This window comes from Saccostrea cucullata, unplaced genomic scaffold (genome assembly GCF_032062105.1).
Source record: "Saccostrea cucullata isolate Sc308-1 unplaced genomic scaffold, CSIRO_AGI_Scuc_v1 ctg312, whole genome shotgun sequence".
In the NCBI taxonomy this organism is placed as follows: domain Eukaryota; kingdom Metazoa; phylum Mollusca; class Bivalvia; order Ostreida; family Ostreidae; genus Saccostrea; species Saccostrea cuccullata.
This window is the reverse complement of record NW_026929887.1, coordinates 372153-388448: the sequence shown is the minus strand read 5'-3', so window position 1 is coordinate 388448 and position 16296 is coordinate 372153. Positions and strand designations below refer to the sequence as shown.

Here is a 16296-nt window from a genome sequence, read left to right as displayed (position 1 = left end):
TAAAATCATACTTGTTTGACATTTTTGACAGATTGTAGGGCTGTTGATTTGCGTAGGTCTTTCAACTTCTTCAACTGGTCGCTGGGTAAATTCGTTGTACCAGTTATCTATAATAAATATAAATCAAGATTTGATTCATTATACACTTAACTTATTAAAAACTGTCATGACGTATCATACGTTTAAATAAATTAAGACAAATTTCAATTGAATTTCATGTTTTAAATATTTTTAGGAAAGCAGTATGGTTGGAGAGGCACGGCCCCTGTGTGAAATGTGCGAGGAGATTAAGGTTAAAATGAACGAGGCAAGATACAATAATGTAACTTTCAGCTTACAATTCAATTCAACTGGCAGCCACTCTGACATAATAAAAAAATAAACTAAAATGTTAAACTACGCCTGCATCGAAAGAATTGCATTTTATGTAATCCACTTTTAAAACTGAAATATTGAATTTGTATCACAATTTTCGGAAGGAAAAAAATCATTAAATTATTTAGAATAACGAAGCATTAACTTTATTTCTTCATCGCGAATATCTCCAATTCTAAAGCTATTGTCAACGCTCTCATTAAACTAGTTCCTGTTATTCATATGAAATAAACGAAAATAACAAACCTCTTTTAACTGGGCGAACTGATCGTCCGAAATCCTGACACACTCATCGAAAATTCTCTGAAAATTTGATTTGTAGAAATTCATATAAGAAAATGCAAAAGTGAGAGAAAACTCATGCTTTAGGTATGTTGAGCACAAAACACAGAAAATAGTACTATATTAAATTGTAAGTTACATGTTACCAATGCTGTCTCTATAGTTAATCTCTTATGACTGATTGATTGATTGTATATTGTTTGACGTCCCTCTCGAATTTTTTTACTCATATGGAGACGCCACCACTTGCCGGTGGAGAGCTTCAAATTTTTTGTCCTATGCTTGGCACTCAGGGCCATTGAGCAGGGAGGGATCGTGCAAGCACCTACTGCGACACGGGACCTCATTTTATACGGTCTCATCCGAAGGACCGGTCTCCACGTCCCACAGTGAAAATCGAACCCGCGACCTAAGGATTGATTCGTTACTTCGCGACTATAGAGCAGACGCTCTTACCACTACGCCACGCGGGCCACAGTCTCTTATGATGCCCAGGTCTCTAAAACCTGATTTAAATGAGGCCTTCACTATATTTATACATTTAATTCACCAGAAAGCAACACTTATCTTGCTGTATTACTATAAACCAATGAGATATCAGTGTGCACCATGAATAATTTTCATAAGTAATTAAATATCTCACTGACATCCTACTTGTATAAAATTTCTCGCAATATATAGCTTCATTTTGTATGTTTCAATTTTACTATAGGATTAAACGTTCTTTTTGAAAAATTTATCGATGTGTAAACTCTTGACATTTTACTCACAAACTAAATAAAAGTGCGAAGCACTTTTATGTTAAGTTTGTGAGTAAAATTTTTACACATCGATAAATTTTTCAAAAAGATTTAATTCTTATAATTCCAATATCGAATTTTTAAAAATATTTAAATTATTTCTCTTTGAGGCCTCCATACAATCCGTTATTTCTGGACGGCGTAGGAATACATTTTACCGTAAAGGAACGTAATTGAATTTCGATCACTTTAAATTGTCAAAATAATCGATAAATAAACTTATAACAACTAATGGAATGTTGTTTAATATATCGTTATTACGAGTTTACTTCAGAATAGTTCGTCTTTGACCATGGCCATGTTGACATAAACAACAACTCTCATAGCGAAACTTGCAGACCGACGACGCCTACAATTTGCACTTGTTTATTCAGATTTTGAGGAACAATATAGAAAGTTAATATGAATTTGATGTTTATAGGGCAAGAGTTTGAGGTACGTTTCTTTTCCCTGTCAAAACGATACAGACTGAGCTTATTTTCTACGTATGAACGTTGAGACAGCGATTTTTAAAATTCACACTCGTGATCGGACAGTGACATAAACATTTTCATATCAGTTAGGCAGTCTAGTATGTTGCCAGTTTTGTTTAAGCCCTAGTTAAAATTTAAAGTTTCTTGTATTCATTATTTAGCCAGAACAGACCCAGAAATAACTGTTTTCATTGTTTATACGATAACCTAGTAGTGTCATCAAGAAAGTAGTTCTGATTGGAAGAATTTATCGATGTGTAAAAATTTTCTGGAACGTGTTCTCGTCCAATCAAAACACAGGAAATCAATAGATAAAATGAAGATTGGAATTATATTTGAAAAAATTTGTATGATGAATGAAGCAGGTATGTGCATTTGATCACAAATATAAGCATTTAGATTTGAATATAAGTACATGTAAATTCCTTTCTACAAGTTGTAGGAAAGTGTAGGAAACGTGTCAACACCAAACTAATCACATACCGGTAATACGCGAGGAATTTAGGGAATACTAGTACCCCTACTAGACGTAACCGTGAATGTACACGTATAAAATCTCAACCACTCTCTCATAACAGAATGATATGTATATGGTATTACATTCATTGACTGCTATGATTACCTTTAATATGCTAAGAAGACACTGAATGCCCTCCGTTTCACCGAATCTTAAATTTTCTTCCAGGTTTTCCATGGCGTCCGTCCACTGATCATCGTACAGCTGACTGAACTTCTCACCGAGATTGATTGGTCTGTTCTCATCACTTAAATCAGCTATACCGGGATTGTTGTCTCTTAATTTTTCTCCAGCTACTGAGCTTAACCTAAAGGCATTTTAATTTAGTTCCTTAATTCTACTATGCTCAGATCATAATTATCAGACTTTGGAGAAAAACAAAGAATCTACAAACCTGTTTAAAGCATGATCTTTTTCTCGTTTAACTTCTGTATAATCTCTTCTTAGTTGATCCAAACTAAAAATTTGAAGTATAAAATACTAATCTTAAAAATGAGTTGCTTTACAAACTTTAAATTCAGAAACACTTGACTATAAAAAAAGAGTTACCTTGAAGAAACTCGTTCCAACTCGGATTTAAGATTAGTATTTTCTCGATGAAGTTTCTTCAGACTTTCCTCAGAATCCAATACCTTAGGTTTCTGCAGATTTTTTATTTCTTTATTTAGGACGGAAATCTGTTCATGAGCCCTATTCAACAGAAGGTGTACGTGTATGAAAAAATTACAGAAAAAGAAAAAACTAGAATTCACGTTATTTGATCTTTATAAAGTCTCATTGAACCTTCTATACAAATAAAAGAGCTTTTGAAATTTTCAAAGTTTGTTTTGACTACAAGTAATTTTTTTTGTTTTAACTATACGTTTGCATAGAGAAACAGTGTTTTAATTTCTGAATTCGCAGACCTTTAGCCTAAAATAATAGGAATCATCTTTAGACTGAAGAGAGTAATGATCTTAATTAAATTCTACTAAGAGGCCAACCGGTAAAAAGGTTTAAAGAAAGAAATCATCTGAAAATTTTACTTTTATTACATGACCTTAATTTTTAAATTGTGAACCTTTTCAACTTAAAACAAATAAAAAAGAGGAATCATTTTAGACTACCTGCTCAATTCGAGGGCCTTAACTTGACCAATCCTAAATCTACATTACCTAAAAAATACTTTCAAATTGATAAGACATAAAATGGCTTAATCGCTCTTGAGAATATTTAAAAATATATATATAATTTGAATAATTTGATTCTACAGTCTGTCAGAATGCTCGCTGTACCCCCAGCCATCGATACTCTGTGGTATATTTTTCATGGTGATCCGTTTAATAGCCCCTAAATACATCTAGCTGTTGATGTCTCTCCTTTTTTCAAAATACTTTTAAATTTGTTTCAGCCTATAATTGTACACGATAGCAAATACATGTACATGGTACATAAGCTTTCACAGAATCCCGAGTGAGTAAAGATTCATTTGATTTCCCTCCCCTGCGAAGTTAATTCAAAAACACCAATATCTGACTTCTTTCTCGCAAATATTCATATATTTATATCGATAAAACTATATTTTAATCATATCGACAATACTGTTTTGATATGATTAAATATCTTGTTTCGATCGATATCTGAAAATCAATATAGTTGCCTTTAATTATGTTAAAAGATCTTATTTACAATTTAAAATATGTGTATAAATAAGTAGTTAATACACTTACTATGTTGATAAGACGATAAAATATAAGACCATACCATATACAACGTTATAACACAAGTGTCGAGTCCTTTACGCTTCCGTAAGAGAGAGAGAGAGTATTTCTTAGATTCTTTTTAAATATATAATGAGAAAACCCGTCAATTGATAGCTTTAAGATTAAATGATTGATGACTAAAACATTACTCAGAGTTCACTTTTTTCAGCTCCAGTTTCAGAGCGTTGTTTTCTTTGAGTAACAGCTGTGCTCTTTCCTCAGTATCATGCTTTCTAAGTCGCTGAATGCTTGCGACTTCATTTGAGATTGCAGCTGCTTTTTCCTCAGACCTTTCAAATGAATAAGAGTAAAATAAGAAGAAAAATATATATTCACTGATTTTTAATTTCGATTTTTAAAAAAAATGTACTAAACAATCATCTTACTTTGCAAGTTGTTCAACTAGGTCTTCTATTTCTTTTTCTTTTTGCTGTATAGCTTTTGTCATTTTGGTGATTTTATTTTCCATATTTTGTTTATCTCTCCGCAAGTCATTGGACTCCTTTGTCAAATTTTCAATCCTGAATTTAGAGATACATCGTTTAAAATCAAATGAATAAAAATCGAACCTTTTATAAATTATAGTTTTTTTTATCCAGAAATAATATTCAAAGAAATCGAAATACTTCGATTTGGCACTTGGTTGCCAAAACTGGTAAAATAATTGCAAAGAAGGTTTTCAACTGCGCATCGTGATGTATTATTATATTAAAGAAAGCCCATTTAATAACAAATTATGTTATAGGGTGTAGTTTGCAATTTATTCTTTTGCATATCAAACTGAGGATTAGTCTATCAACAATGAAGTGTTTTGTATTCATGTTAGTCTGCAGTGTAATGCGGGTCTTTTAAACAATAAAAAAACAAATTAAAGTCATCTTTGAAATAATGTTGCTTGCCCTCTCCCGACACAGGGTAAAATTATTTGGTCGGTAGGTAGGTGTTAAATGATTTTTCTAGAGAATTGCAACATATTTGTTGACGGGACAAGAGAAATAGAAAGAAAAAATATCATGTCCGGGAATGTAAAAACGTTTTGGCTCGGGCCATATTTAATCAGTCGCTCGGGAAAGGGCAACCGAACAATTTCGTAACGATGGTCTGTTTGAAAATAATTATGAGTTTCGGCACTTTATTTTGAATTATTGTGTATGTATTATTATAATAAATTGAAAATGCCTCCTGGTTTAACATAGCCTAATCGTTGACGAAGTTGTTAAAGACCTTTCATCATGCATGGCGAGCTGATGTTTCAAGGTATCTAGATCCCGTTCTTTACTCTCAACATCCTTGCTCAATTCTGTGTATCTTTGTAAGATCTTCTCCTGCTCAGCTCTTGTTGTTTCATATCGCAATTTATAATCACCAAGACTTAAAAATTAAAAGAAAACTTCATTACAATGAAAGCTTTTGATTTAACTTAATATCTTTGCTTGAATTGACAATGATAAGATTTTTCAAGCTATGAGTAATTTCTGTTATACAGATTTATGCAATTGAGCTTTTAAGCAAACCATTTTTTCTAGGCCATTAATAAAATTTTGAAATATAGATTAAATTTTCATTAAATATTAAAAGAAATGTACTTCATTAAATGTGAAACAAAAGGTTCTATAGCTATGGCCACATTGCTCACTTGAGCACTGTGGCTAGGAAAAAAACCAGAAATCAGTTCTGTAATGAAAAGTTAAAATCCATAAGTGGTCCCATGTTAGCATATTAAAAGGGAGGGGCTATGATTTGAACAAACTTGAATACCTGAATCTACACCAACTTAAGATGCTTGCATATTTCTTTGACTGTTTTACCCTTAAGTTTGATTTTAAGTTTTTATCCCATCTTATCCCTCCCCCACCCTCTGATCACGATTTAAATGTTTCTTAATCTACACTAGCTGAGAATGCTTCCACATAAATGTGACCAATCATTATAGCTTTGCTGTTCTTGAGAGGAAGAATTTGAAAGATATTTTATATATATTTCTATGTAAAACTTTGCTTATCCATTAATTGTGACCCGCCCTAGCCCCAGGGGGTCATGATCTGAACTTTAATCTACACTACACGAGGATGTTTCCATACAAATTTGACTAATTATGGCTTTGCTGTGTTTGTAAAAAAAAATAAAATATTTACTATATAAAAATTCCTGAGTAAAATTTTGATCGTCAATTGTGACTCTTTCCTACCCCCGGGTTCATGATTTGAACAAACTTGAGGATGTTTCTCCATAAGTTTCATCTTTCCTGACTCAAGGGTTCTTTTAACCATGCCAACAAATTTTCACTATTTTTGAATAATCTCCCCTTAAATGAGGACGTGAACCTTAATTTGAACAAACTTGAATCCACTTTACCTAAAAATGCATTGTGGCAAATTCGGTTTAAATTTGGTTCTGGAGAAGACGTCGAAAATGTAAAAAAAAAAAAAATGCCGACAGACAGACGGACAGCAGACAAAATATGATTAGAAAAGTTCAACTGAGCTTTCAGCCGAGGTGAGCTAAAAGTATCAATTATAGCAAAATATTAAAGGCTCTACCTTGACAGATGATGCTTGGTTTCTACAATCTCCTTCTCTTTTTGTTTGAGTATATTACTTTGCCTTGAGTACATTTCTTGCCATTTATTTTCCTCCTGTTTGATCTTATTAATTGCTTCCATTGCATTTGAAAGTCTTTTCAAAATGAAAAGAAACTTTAAAAATAAATGAATTGGTACATGAAATCAATTACCAACAAAAAACAACAAAGTTTAATAAGGATAATCAAAGTTTTGTCGCTGGATTTGGAATCCATTCTCTGAATAGGTAAGTTTTTTTTTTATATTAGTTTATTAGTTTTATAAAAGTGCTTAGACTATTGAAAATACCAGGTATAAAAATAATTTTGTCTCTCGAGTGAAATAAATTTCATATTCAACTATATATTATAAATTTATCTGTTTTTTAATAACTTTTTTGGAATTTCCCTTTTTTTAGCCCCCCTTTTTATCTTTTTTTTTCTACCATGAATAGAATATTCCTTAAATTTTTACTAAGAGATAATATGTCATAGGTCAGCGATTGTGAGATTGAAAACATTTTTAACATAGATTATTTGGAGAAACTTTGGCTGTTTCAGTTTTAATTTTATTACCTTATATCAGACCAAAATGTGTTCTCTTTATTGAAATTCTGCACAAAGGGAAGGCAGCTTGAGTGTTTTGGGGTGTCCTTTTAAGGACCAGGGGATATTTTAAATAAAAACTCTGTATAAAGGGAAGGAAAATTGAGTTTTGACGAACAATGTTCAAATTGTTACATTTAGTCATGTGTCTGTAATTGATATCTACGATAAAATTAATGGAATAATTTTCAATCACTGATTAAAAGCACAATTCATTTGCTCAATTTGTTCAGAGTATTTTGATTTTAATATCACGGAGGCAATGATATTCTGTTCCCAATCGCCTTTTCCCTCATGTAAGGTATCAAATAAATAGTTACTGCGATTGTAAAGACAAGATGTTTTCCTGCTTCACTCTCATCTCAACTTCATCTGATGATGTTCTTCTCTTCACAATTTCTGTATCTTTCAACAGTTCCTCATGTTTTATTTTTGTTCTAGAAAAAGAAATAGACGTAAATTCATATATTCTGTATGTTTGTGATTTTATTTGTTCGTTTGAAAAATGTTTAACGCCCCTCTCGAGAAATTTTTACTCATATGGAGACGCCACCACTTGTCGGTAAATAGCTGCAAATTTTTGTCCTATACTCGATACCCAGGGCCATTGAGCTGGGAGGGATCTATTTCGTGCAAGCATCTACAGCGACATGGGACCTCCGTTTATACAGTCTCATCCGAAAGACCATTCTCCACGTCCCAAGGTGGGATTTGAACCCGTTTACTTCGCGACTCTAGAGCAGACGCTCTAACCACTGCGCCATGACCTTAATGATTTTAATATATATACAAAAAATATGGGTTGTTTCAGGGTATTCTATCTTAGATAATACACTGACTTTACATTTTCTTTCAAAATGAAACTTTTTTTGTGATTTTGTTAATTACAAACAGGCACTCGACACGGTGTGGAGAAATGGGCTTTAGTACAAATTGTTGAATAATGGCATATAGATGCTGTAAATGTTTTACATTTATAAAAATATGTATAATGGAGTTAAGGACCTTGTGACTATGAATGGTCTTTCATCTGAATTTTACAAGTGTAACACTGGTGTCCGCCAAGAAGAAAATTTACTACCTCTCCTGTTTATTTTAATGATTTAGAATAATTTCTCACCAGCAAAAATGTGCAAGGGCTTTTTTTAACAATGTAATCGGTTCAAACAGTGTAAAAAATTCAATTTCGCTGTATTTATTTTCTTCTTTGCTGAAGATACAGGCTAACAGCTATAAAGTCTGGGTCTGCAGAGTGTTTGCAACAGGGTCATATTGTGCACAACGGAAACTGAATGTCAATGTAAACCAAAAAAATTATAATTTTTTCGAAAGGTTCATCTGTTGAAAAATGTCTTCTTCAACAATAAATCTGTTATTTAAATTGTGGACGAACTTAAATACCTAGGTATAGGTCTACTACTTCCCTGATCAGGTTCATTCTGTATGACTAAAAAACATGTGAGCAACCTTAAAGAGTCATGTGTGGAGTTATACAAAAAATTAGACAATTTAATTTACCAGTAGATTGCCAGCTTGATTTGTTCGATTAAGTTGTCAGAGCAGTACTTTTGTATGTGAGATATGTGGCTTTGTGAACATTGAAGTAATTGAATGCGTTCATCTTAAATTTTTGAAATATATTTTATATATCTATAAAGTAGTACTCCTAGTTATATGGTTTATGGTGGAGCGGGTCGCTTCCCTTTGTATATAACGGTGTATATGAGAATGATATCCTATTTGACAAAATTATTGGTAAGCCCTGAAAATAAGATTGTTTATTTTACATATAAGCATTTATTTGAACAGTTTTGTTCAAGAAGTCATAAGAACCCTTGGATTTTATGTATTTAATTAAGGATATACTTCATAGTTGCGGCTTCTCAAATGTATGGAAAAAACAGGCCTTTTTAATTACTAAATGGCTATAAGCTACAGTTGAACAACGTCTTCAAGATCAGTACATACAGAAATGACAAAGTGACATGCGCGATACGTCTAGAGGGCATATTTATAGTATTTTCAAAACAAAATTTGGATTTCAAAAATATTTAGAACTGCTACCTAAAAATATAGAACAATTCTCATTAAATAAAGAAGAGCAAATCGTCTTCTCCAAGTTGAGACTGGGATATAGTTTGGAATTCCTAAAAATGTAAGACTTTGTAATCTTAGAATAATGGACAAATAGCTGATGAATATCACAATATTTTAGAATGTCTCAAACTTTTCCTGAATGCAGAAAATATATCTACCTAGTAAATATTGTATGCTCAGAATTGTTGTCAACTGCTGACTCAAAAGTACGTTTATATAAACTATGCAGTTAGATAAATAGAGTATACAAACAATTCTATTTTTTTTTTTGCTATAATTTGAATGTATTTCCGCCATTTCACGTGTATCTTGTATATTATTTTTTAACATATTGTATATAGAACGTCATGTACTATTAACTGGTTTGAGTGAATAAATTGAACCTCTGAATTATTTCACAATGCATAAAACTCCACTCCCTTACTCATCTTAATTGCAATATTAAAAGACATTAATATACAAGTATATAATATGTATACCTCTCTAATTCCTTCCTCAAATTTCCAATTAAAACGTCTTTTTCTTGGATTGCTTTTTCAATATGCCAATACCGTTTTTCTGTATTCAGCTTATCCTTTTTATTTTGTTCAAACCTTTCCTCGGCTTCCTTTAGCCTGAATTTTAAAGAAAATTATTTTTCAGCTTAATAAACATATAATAAAACCCAAATGCAAGATATTAACATTATATTAACATATTACTCTCCATAAAATAAAAGCTAATCTAATTTGGATCAGATATGAAATATATCTGGTTGTCCTCAGAATAAGAAATTTAGGTCGGTAGGTAGGTTAAAAAAAAAAAGAAAAATGTGAATTTCAATTTTAAAAATCTATTCTCCAACATGATAAAAAAAATTTGCTTCCTTGATTTGAAAAAAAGTTTTGAGTCGGGCCATTGTAGCCAGTCGGAGAAGGTTAACTAAACAATTTTTAAAAGATGACCTTTGTACACATGTCAGTTATCTTTGGTAAAAAAAAAAGAAATATGATCATGAACAGTTCTTCTCAAAAGACCAAATCAACAAAATAATTCGAAAACGCCCCAAGTGATCCATTTTCCTAGATTATATAACTGGTGTAATCCGGAGATAATTCGGAATGAAAAAATTGTCCTCAAATTTAAATTATATATGTTAATAAATATTCGATCTTACGACAGGTTATCATTGAATAAAATGATTCTCGTGTTTCGAATGATCTTGGCAAATTCAGGCACAAATGATATTCACATATTGATTTTAAAAAAACATGATTTACATGTAAGAAATGAAGACTTGGTCATCACGTTCATTATTAAATTGTTTAATTGTAAGTTTGCACTTAATGTCATTCCCCATTAAAATATGCAATTGTGAAACAGATATGTCAAATATTATGGTGTTGTATTTCGAGTTTAAAAGATTACATGTATATTGAATCACAGGAGGAAAAATTATAATGAAACTTGTGGAAAACAAAAAGTAATTAAACTCAGAGTCCATTTAAACACAACATATCAGGAGCAGGATGGATGTTAAAAATACCTTGACTCTAGGTGTATAACTTGTTCTTTCAAGGATTTGTTTTCCTTGTTTAATTTTTCCACAGTTTGGTGTAAATTTGCTTCCAAGTCTCCCATTTCTCTTGTTCTCATAGATAATGCTTCCTTTGATCTGTCAAAAAAGTTAATTTAGAGATTTAATTAAAATAGAAACATGTGAAACATACACTCGACTGAATCTCAATGCTTAATTTAAAAAAAGCGCTATTTTTATTGGATTTTAAATAACATTTGTTTTCGAAAAAAAAATCTCGTTGAATATTTTAATATTTTAATATAACTGTGTGGTTATTTGATGATGTCTTCCGCTGAGTTATTCTTTGATTAATACATACCCCTTAAGTTGTTTTTCAAGATTTTCAATTTCTTTATCCTTTGATAATATATCCGTCTCTAATCTTCGTAGTCGTCGTTCAGCTTGTGATTTTTCGTTTGAAGTTTCAAGGAATTTCTCCTGTGTATTCGCCTGTTCATCTACTCTTCTCTTTTCATTTTCTTTCAATTCTTCTATTCTCCTTTTATAAAAAAGAAAGTTCAAACAATCTATGTTGTTTTTCAAATAATTATGACAACAATAACTTCGTTTATTCTATTCTGTAGTTCATATTCTTTATGCAATAAACATATTTATATGTCCAGGTTAGGCCCCATGCGAAATATTGAAAACAGGGTAAACTTGGCCATTTCGACGAAATTTTCAGAACTTGATGGTGACGCATTTAATGACGACAAAAATACTACAGAGAAAATTAATTTTAATAAAAAACAGTCAAAATGAGCACACCTGCAAATTATAAAAAAACAAATCAGATCAGAACTGAAAAGTTTATTAAAGGTTTTCGATTCAACATAATTATGCTTTCTATCAGCATATGACTTTGCTGTTCTTAATATAGAGATTTTTAAAAACATTTTCTTTTCTACCAGGCTTTGAAGTACTTGAGAAGAAGATTTTTATAAAGATTTTTCCTTTATATTCCTATGTAAAACTTTGCATCAGCCATTGTGGCCCCAACCCCTGGGGGTCAATTTTCAAACTTGAGACACTGTGCTTCCACATGAGTTTCATCTTTCCTGGACCAGTGGTTCTTGAGAAGAAGATTTTTAAAGATTGTTCCTATATATTCCTATGTAAAACTTTGATCGACCATTTTGGCCCCACCCTTCCCCCGGGGGTCATGATTTGAACAAATTATAATGTAAACTATACCAGGATGCTTCCACATAAGTTTCAGCTTTTCTGGCCCAGTGGTTTTTGAGAAGAACATTTTCAAAGATTTTTCCTATATATTTCTATGTAAAACTTTGATTCACCATTGTGGCCCCGCCCTTCCCCCGGTGGTCATGATTTGAACAATTTAGAATCTACACTATACCAATATGCTTCAACATAAGTTTCCTCTCATACCCAGTGGTTCTGAAGGAAATTTAATGATTTTTCACATATATTTTATTACAACTATTGCCATTGTGGCCCAGCCCTTCCTATTTTAACAATTTTTACATATCCGGACACATAATTTGGGTTTTCTTGCCCAGTGGTTCTCACAGGAAAACATGACCCCACCCTTTTTTGTCTTTTCAGTTATAACCACATGTGAGGGGACTTGGCATTTTATTTTAACAATTTAAATTCCCCTTCACAAGGACCTCTAGTTTATATTAATGTTTCAAATTCGACACTGTATTTGGATCAATTTATTAATTTATTGGCAGGGCATTTATTTGGATACAGTGGTCCATGCTCTTTAGAACGGTGCATTTTTTTCAAACTGATTGTTTGTTTCCGTCCCCAAACTCGGAAGAGAATAAGACGGGGACTAACAGATCACTTTTGCCCTTCTCCCAAAGAAACCATGTACCAACAGTGAATAATAATAGAAGAGTGATTTTTAGGAAATCTTTGAAATGTTTATATACATTAAAAGACAACAACTAAAGACAATAAGTTTCCTAGTAAGGTCTTAAAATTAATTAAAGGGTAAAATGTACATATTTTCACCTTGCAAGTTCACTTTTGACTTGTCTCAACTCTTCTGTTATCGAACTTATTGTGTTATCTTTCTCAGCTGTTTTTCGCTCTGCCTCTTTTGTTATTTCTTTCGTATTAACTTCCAAGCTTTGCATTCTGAAATTTTAACATTGTTTCAGTAATGTATAAAATAATTTAGAGTTATTGCATAATATGTAATGTTTCAGTTGTAGTAATACTTTTAATGATGTTTGTTGATTACATTGAATTATCACTGTGGTAGAGATGAAAAGTATTAGACATTTGAAAAATAACTAATTTGTAATAAATGAACAAGAGGCCAATTGGCCACTTTGCTCACCTTAATAACTTTGGTCATGATTTTCTTTACCAGAATTCCCCCTTGTTATACCTATAGTGAACCCATCTAATACACAGGACACAAGATTTGGACAATTTAGAATCTACACTAACAGAAGAGCTTCCACATAAGTTTCAGTTTTTCTGTCTCATTTGTTCTTGAGAACAATTTATATTATATACACTGTATATAATAGATATTTTGATGTAAAACTTGGATTTCCTATTATGGCCCCGTCCTTCCTCCATGGGTCATGAAATGAACAATCTAGAATCTACACTACTCCTAGATGCTTTATAAAAAATATTAGCTTTTCTGGCCCAGTAGTTCCTGAAAAGAAAATATTTGAATTCCCTACCATGCCCCCCACCCGCAGGTCATGATTTGATCAATTTAGAATATACACTACTCCAGCATTCCTACTCACAAGTTTCGGCTTTTCTGACCCGGTTGTTTCTGAGAAGAAGATTTTTAAAGATTTTTTCCTACATACTGTAATCGTGATTATATTGACGAGTTAAAAAATTTACGATTTTTTTACGAAAATTGACGAGTGTTAATTTTGACGAAATACTTAATCAAGTGTTATGTATCTTTGAGTTCACGGGGATACAAAGGCAGCGCCGGAGCGACTAAAATTTAACTTTTGTACAGACCATCTACAGTGTGTAAGATTGTGCAAACTATCTAAGTGTGTATAAGATTTGATTAAATAAATTGCTCTCTTGTAATTTGTTTTCATTATAAGCGGTCAATTAATTGCCTGAGGTCACATAATAGGTTAAGCATAGCGTGTTAATTACGCGAAGTTACACATGCAGTATTTGATACACTAGTTAAGATTCAATGGTTTTAAAATTGTGATTATATATATAATAATATCACTGTGTTTTCGTAACTAATTACAAAAGATATTACAGTAACTTTGATCTGGTTTTAATAGGGGAAACCCGAGAAAATTAAGCGGTAATGTTGTCCGATAGTCAATGTCTATTGTGACGCTATATGTATGATGTGAAATTTGACGAGTGTAAATTTTGACTAGAAAAGAAAAATCGTCAATATAGTCAAAATTAGCACATCGTCAAAATTTCCACGTTTACAGTATTTCAGAGTAAAAATTGAATTCTCTATTGTGGTCCCACCCTTCGCGGGGGAGGGGAGGGGGTAGAAGTTCACGATTTGAATAATTTAGAATTTACACTATCCCAGGATGCTTCCACATACTAGTAAGTTTTAACTTTTCTGGTCCAGTCATTTTTTAAGAAGATTTTTAATCATTTTTCCTATATTTTTCAATGCAAAACTTAGTTTCCCTGTTGTGGTCCCGCCCTACCCCCGGGGGGCAGGATTTGAACAATTTAGAATTTACACTACCTTATGATGTTTCTACGAAAGTTTCGGATTTTCTGGCCCAGTGGTTCTTGACAAGATTTTTTAATGATCCCAACCTTTTTTTGTCTTTTCGTGATTATTTCCGTCTTGTTAGGGGTTTTAGCCCTTAATTTCAGGTTGAAACTATCCTTCGCCAAAGGATGCTTTGTAACAAAGTTGATAAAAATTGACCCAGTGGTTCTTAAGAAGAAGTTGAAAACGTGGAAAGTTTACAGACGGACAGACGAAGGACAACGGATGACCAGAAAGTTTACTTGAGCTTTCAGCTCAGGTGAGCTAATATGAAAATCCTCTACTTCTGTTGGACACCTTTTGGCTGGATCAAGTCATACTTTTGATATGAAAATCAAAAATATTCATTAAATTATTGTATCTTTTTTCCTTACTTCAACCTTAAATTCCTAATTTCGTCATGCAACAAGCTGTTTTCTCGCTTAATTTTCTCCGTATCTCTTCTAATATTTTCTTCCCTTTCTTTGGTATCCTCTGTCATTTTTAAAATTGTTTCCTTTGACCTGTTATATAAAAAATGATAAAACTTTCCTTGATAGAACTTAGAAATCAAAAATCCTTATTTCCAAAATGCGATGATCATAACGAATTTATTGCAATTGGAGGAACCTTACTTTTACATGAATTTTGAATTAAATGTACCTCTCAAGCTGCTTTTTAAGGCTACTTAGTTCTTTATCTTTTAATACCAAAGTCGATTGCAACATTTGTTGATGGCGTTCTACAATGGATTTTTCTGCAGACACTTCAAGGATTGTTTCCTGGGCATGTGATTGTGTTTCAATCCTTTCACGTTTGAGTTCTTCTAACTCACATTTTAGTCTTAAAAAGGGAAAGTAAAGATAACTTATTCATTGAGAAATTCTATTTTGACTCTACTAAAAAAAACTTTAATCTCTTCTAGAAAGCCATAAAAGATAAATGTTCTCCTTTTTTATTTTCATTTAATATTATAAATGATATTATATAGTGTGTTCAAAACTGTACAACACATTACATCGACACAAATCAAAACTGAATGAAAACAAGATGTGTTTGTAAAACAATGATGCCCTTGTATGGCAAAATAGCAAAGATTAAGCTTTTCTTAAATGCAAATTTAATTAATTGGTACCAAAAGTAGGGCATTCTCACTGGAAAACAATTGTAAAATTTGAAAGTAAGCTAATGTTAAAGTTTTATAATAAGTACAAAAATCTCCAAGGTCAAAAGGTCAATGTAATTGGTATCAAATGAAAGGTGTTGCCACATAAAATACTTATGAAAAGTATGAAAGCCCTATCCCTAACCGTTCAGAAGTTATGGTCAACGTTCAATTTCTTAAAAAGAAGGTCAAACTCCAAGGTCAAGGTCAATGGTTCAAAGTTTTGTTATCAAATGAAAGGTCTTTGAAGGTTAAAGTTTTTGCGGACAAACAGACAGAGAGACAGAGACAGACAGACAGGCGGACACGACAAAAACTATATACCCCTGAAACTTAATTTACGGGGGCATAATAACATAATCAAAGGAGTCAGAAACTAATCTTTTTAAATATATAGTTTATTGTATTTCATATTTAGA

At 32.0% G+C, this 16296-nt stretch overlaps 1 protein-coding gene across 1 annotated transcript in view; it reads right to left on the bottom strand.

Moving 5' to 3' along the window:
* LOC134282399 (early endosome antigen 1-like) overlaps window positions 1-16296 on the bottom strand; it is a 54230-nt gene that overhangs the window by 966 nt on the left and 36968 nt on the right. The window contains exons 30-45 of the mRNA XM_062764794.1: window positions 15376-15555; window positions 15108-15236; window positions 12996-13121; window positions 11329-11508; window positions 10977-11105; window positions 9931-10065; window positions 7675-7791; window positions 6730-6864; window positions 5414-5560; window positions 4576-4710; window positions 4339-4479; window positions 2997-3137; window positions 2842-2904; window positions 2553-2754; window positions 622-678; window positions 12-107 (exon numbers count right to left, since the gene is read on the bottom strand). Coding sequence (XP_062620778.1) covers window positions 12-107; window positions 622-678; window positions 2553-2754; window positions 2842-2904; window positions 2997-3137; window positions 4339-4479; window positions 4576-4710; window positions 5414-5560; window positions 6730-6864; window positions 7675-7791; window positions 9931-10065; window positions 10977-11105; window positions 11329-11508; window positions 12996-13121; window positions 15108-15236; window positions 15376-15555 — 2113 coding nt within the window. The remainder of the gene's footprint in view (window positions 1-11; window positions 108-621; window positions 679-2552; window positions 2755-2841; window positions 2905-2996; window positions 3138-4338; window positions 4480-4575; window positions 4711-5413; window positions 5561-6729; window positions 6865-7674; window positions 7792-9930; window positions 10066-10976; window positions 11106-11328; window positions 11509-12995; window positions 13122-15107; window positions 15237-15375; window positions 15556-16296) is intronic.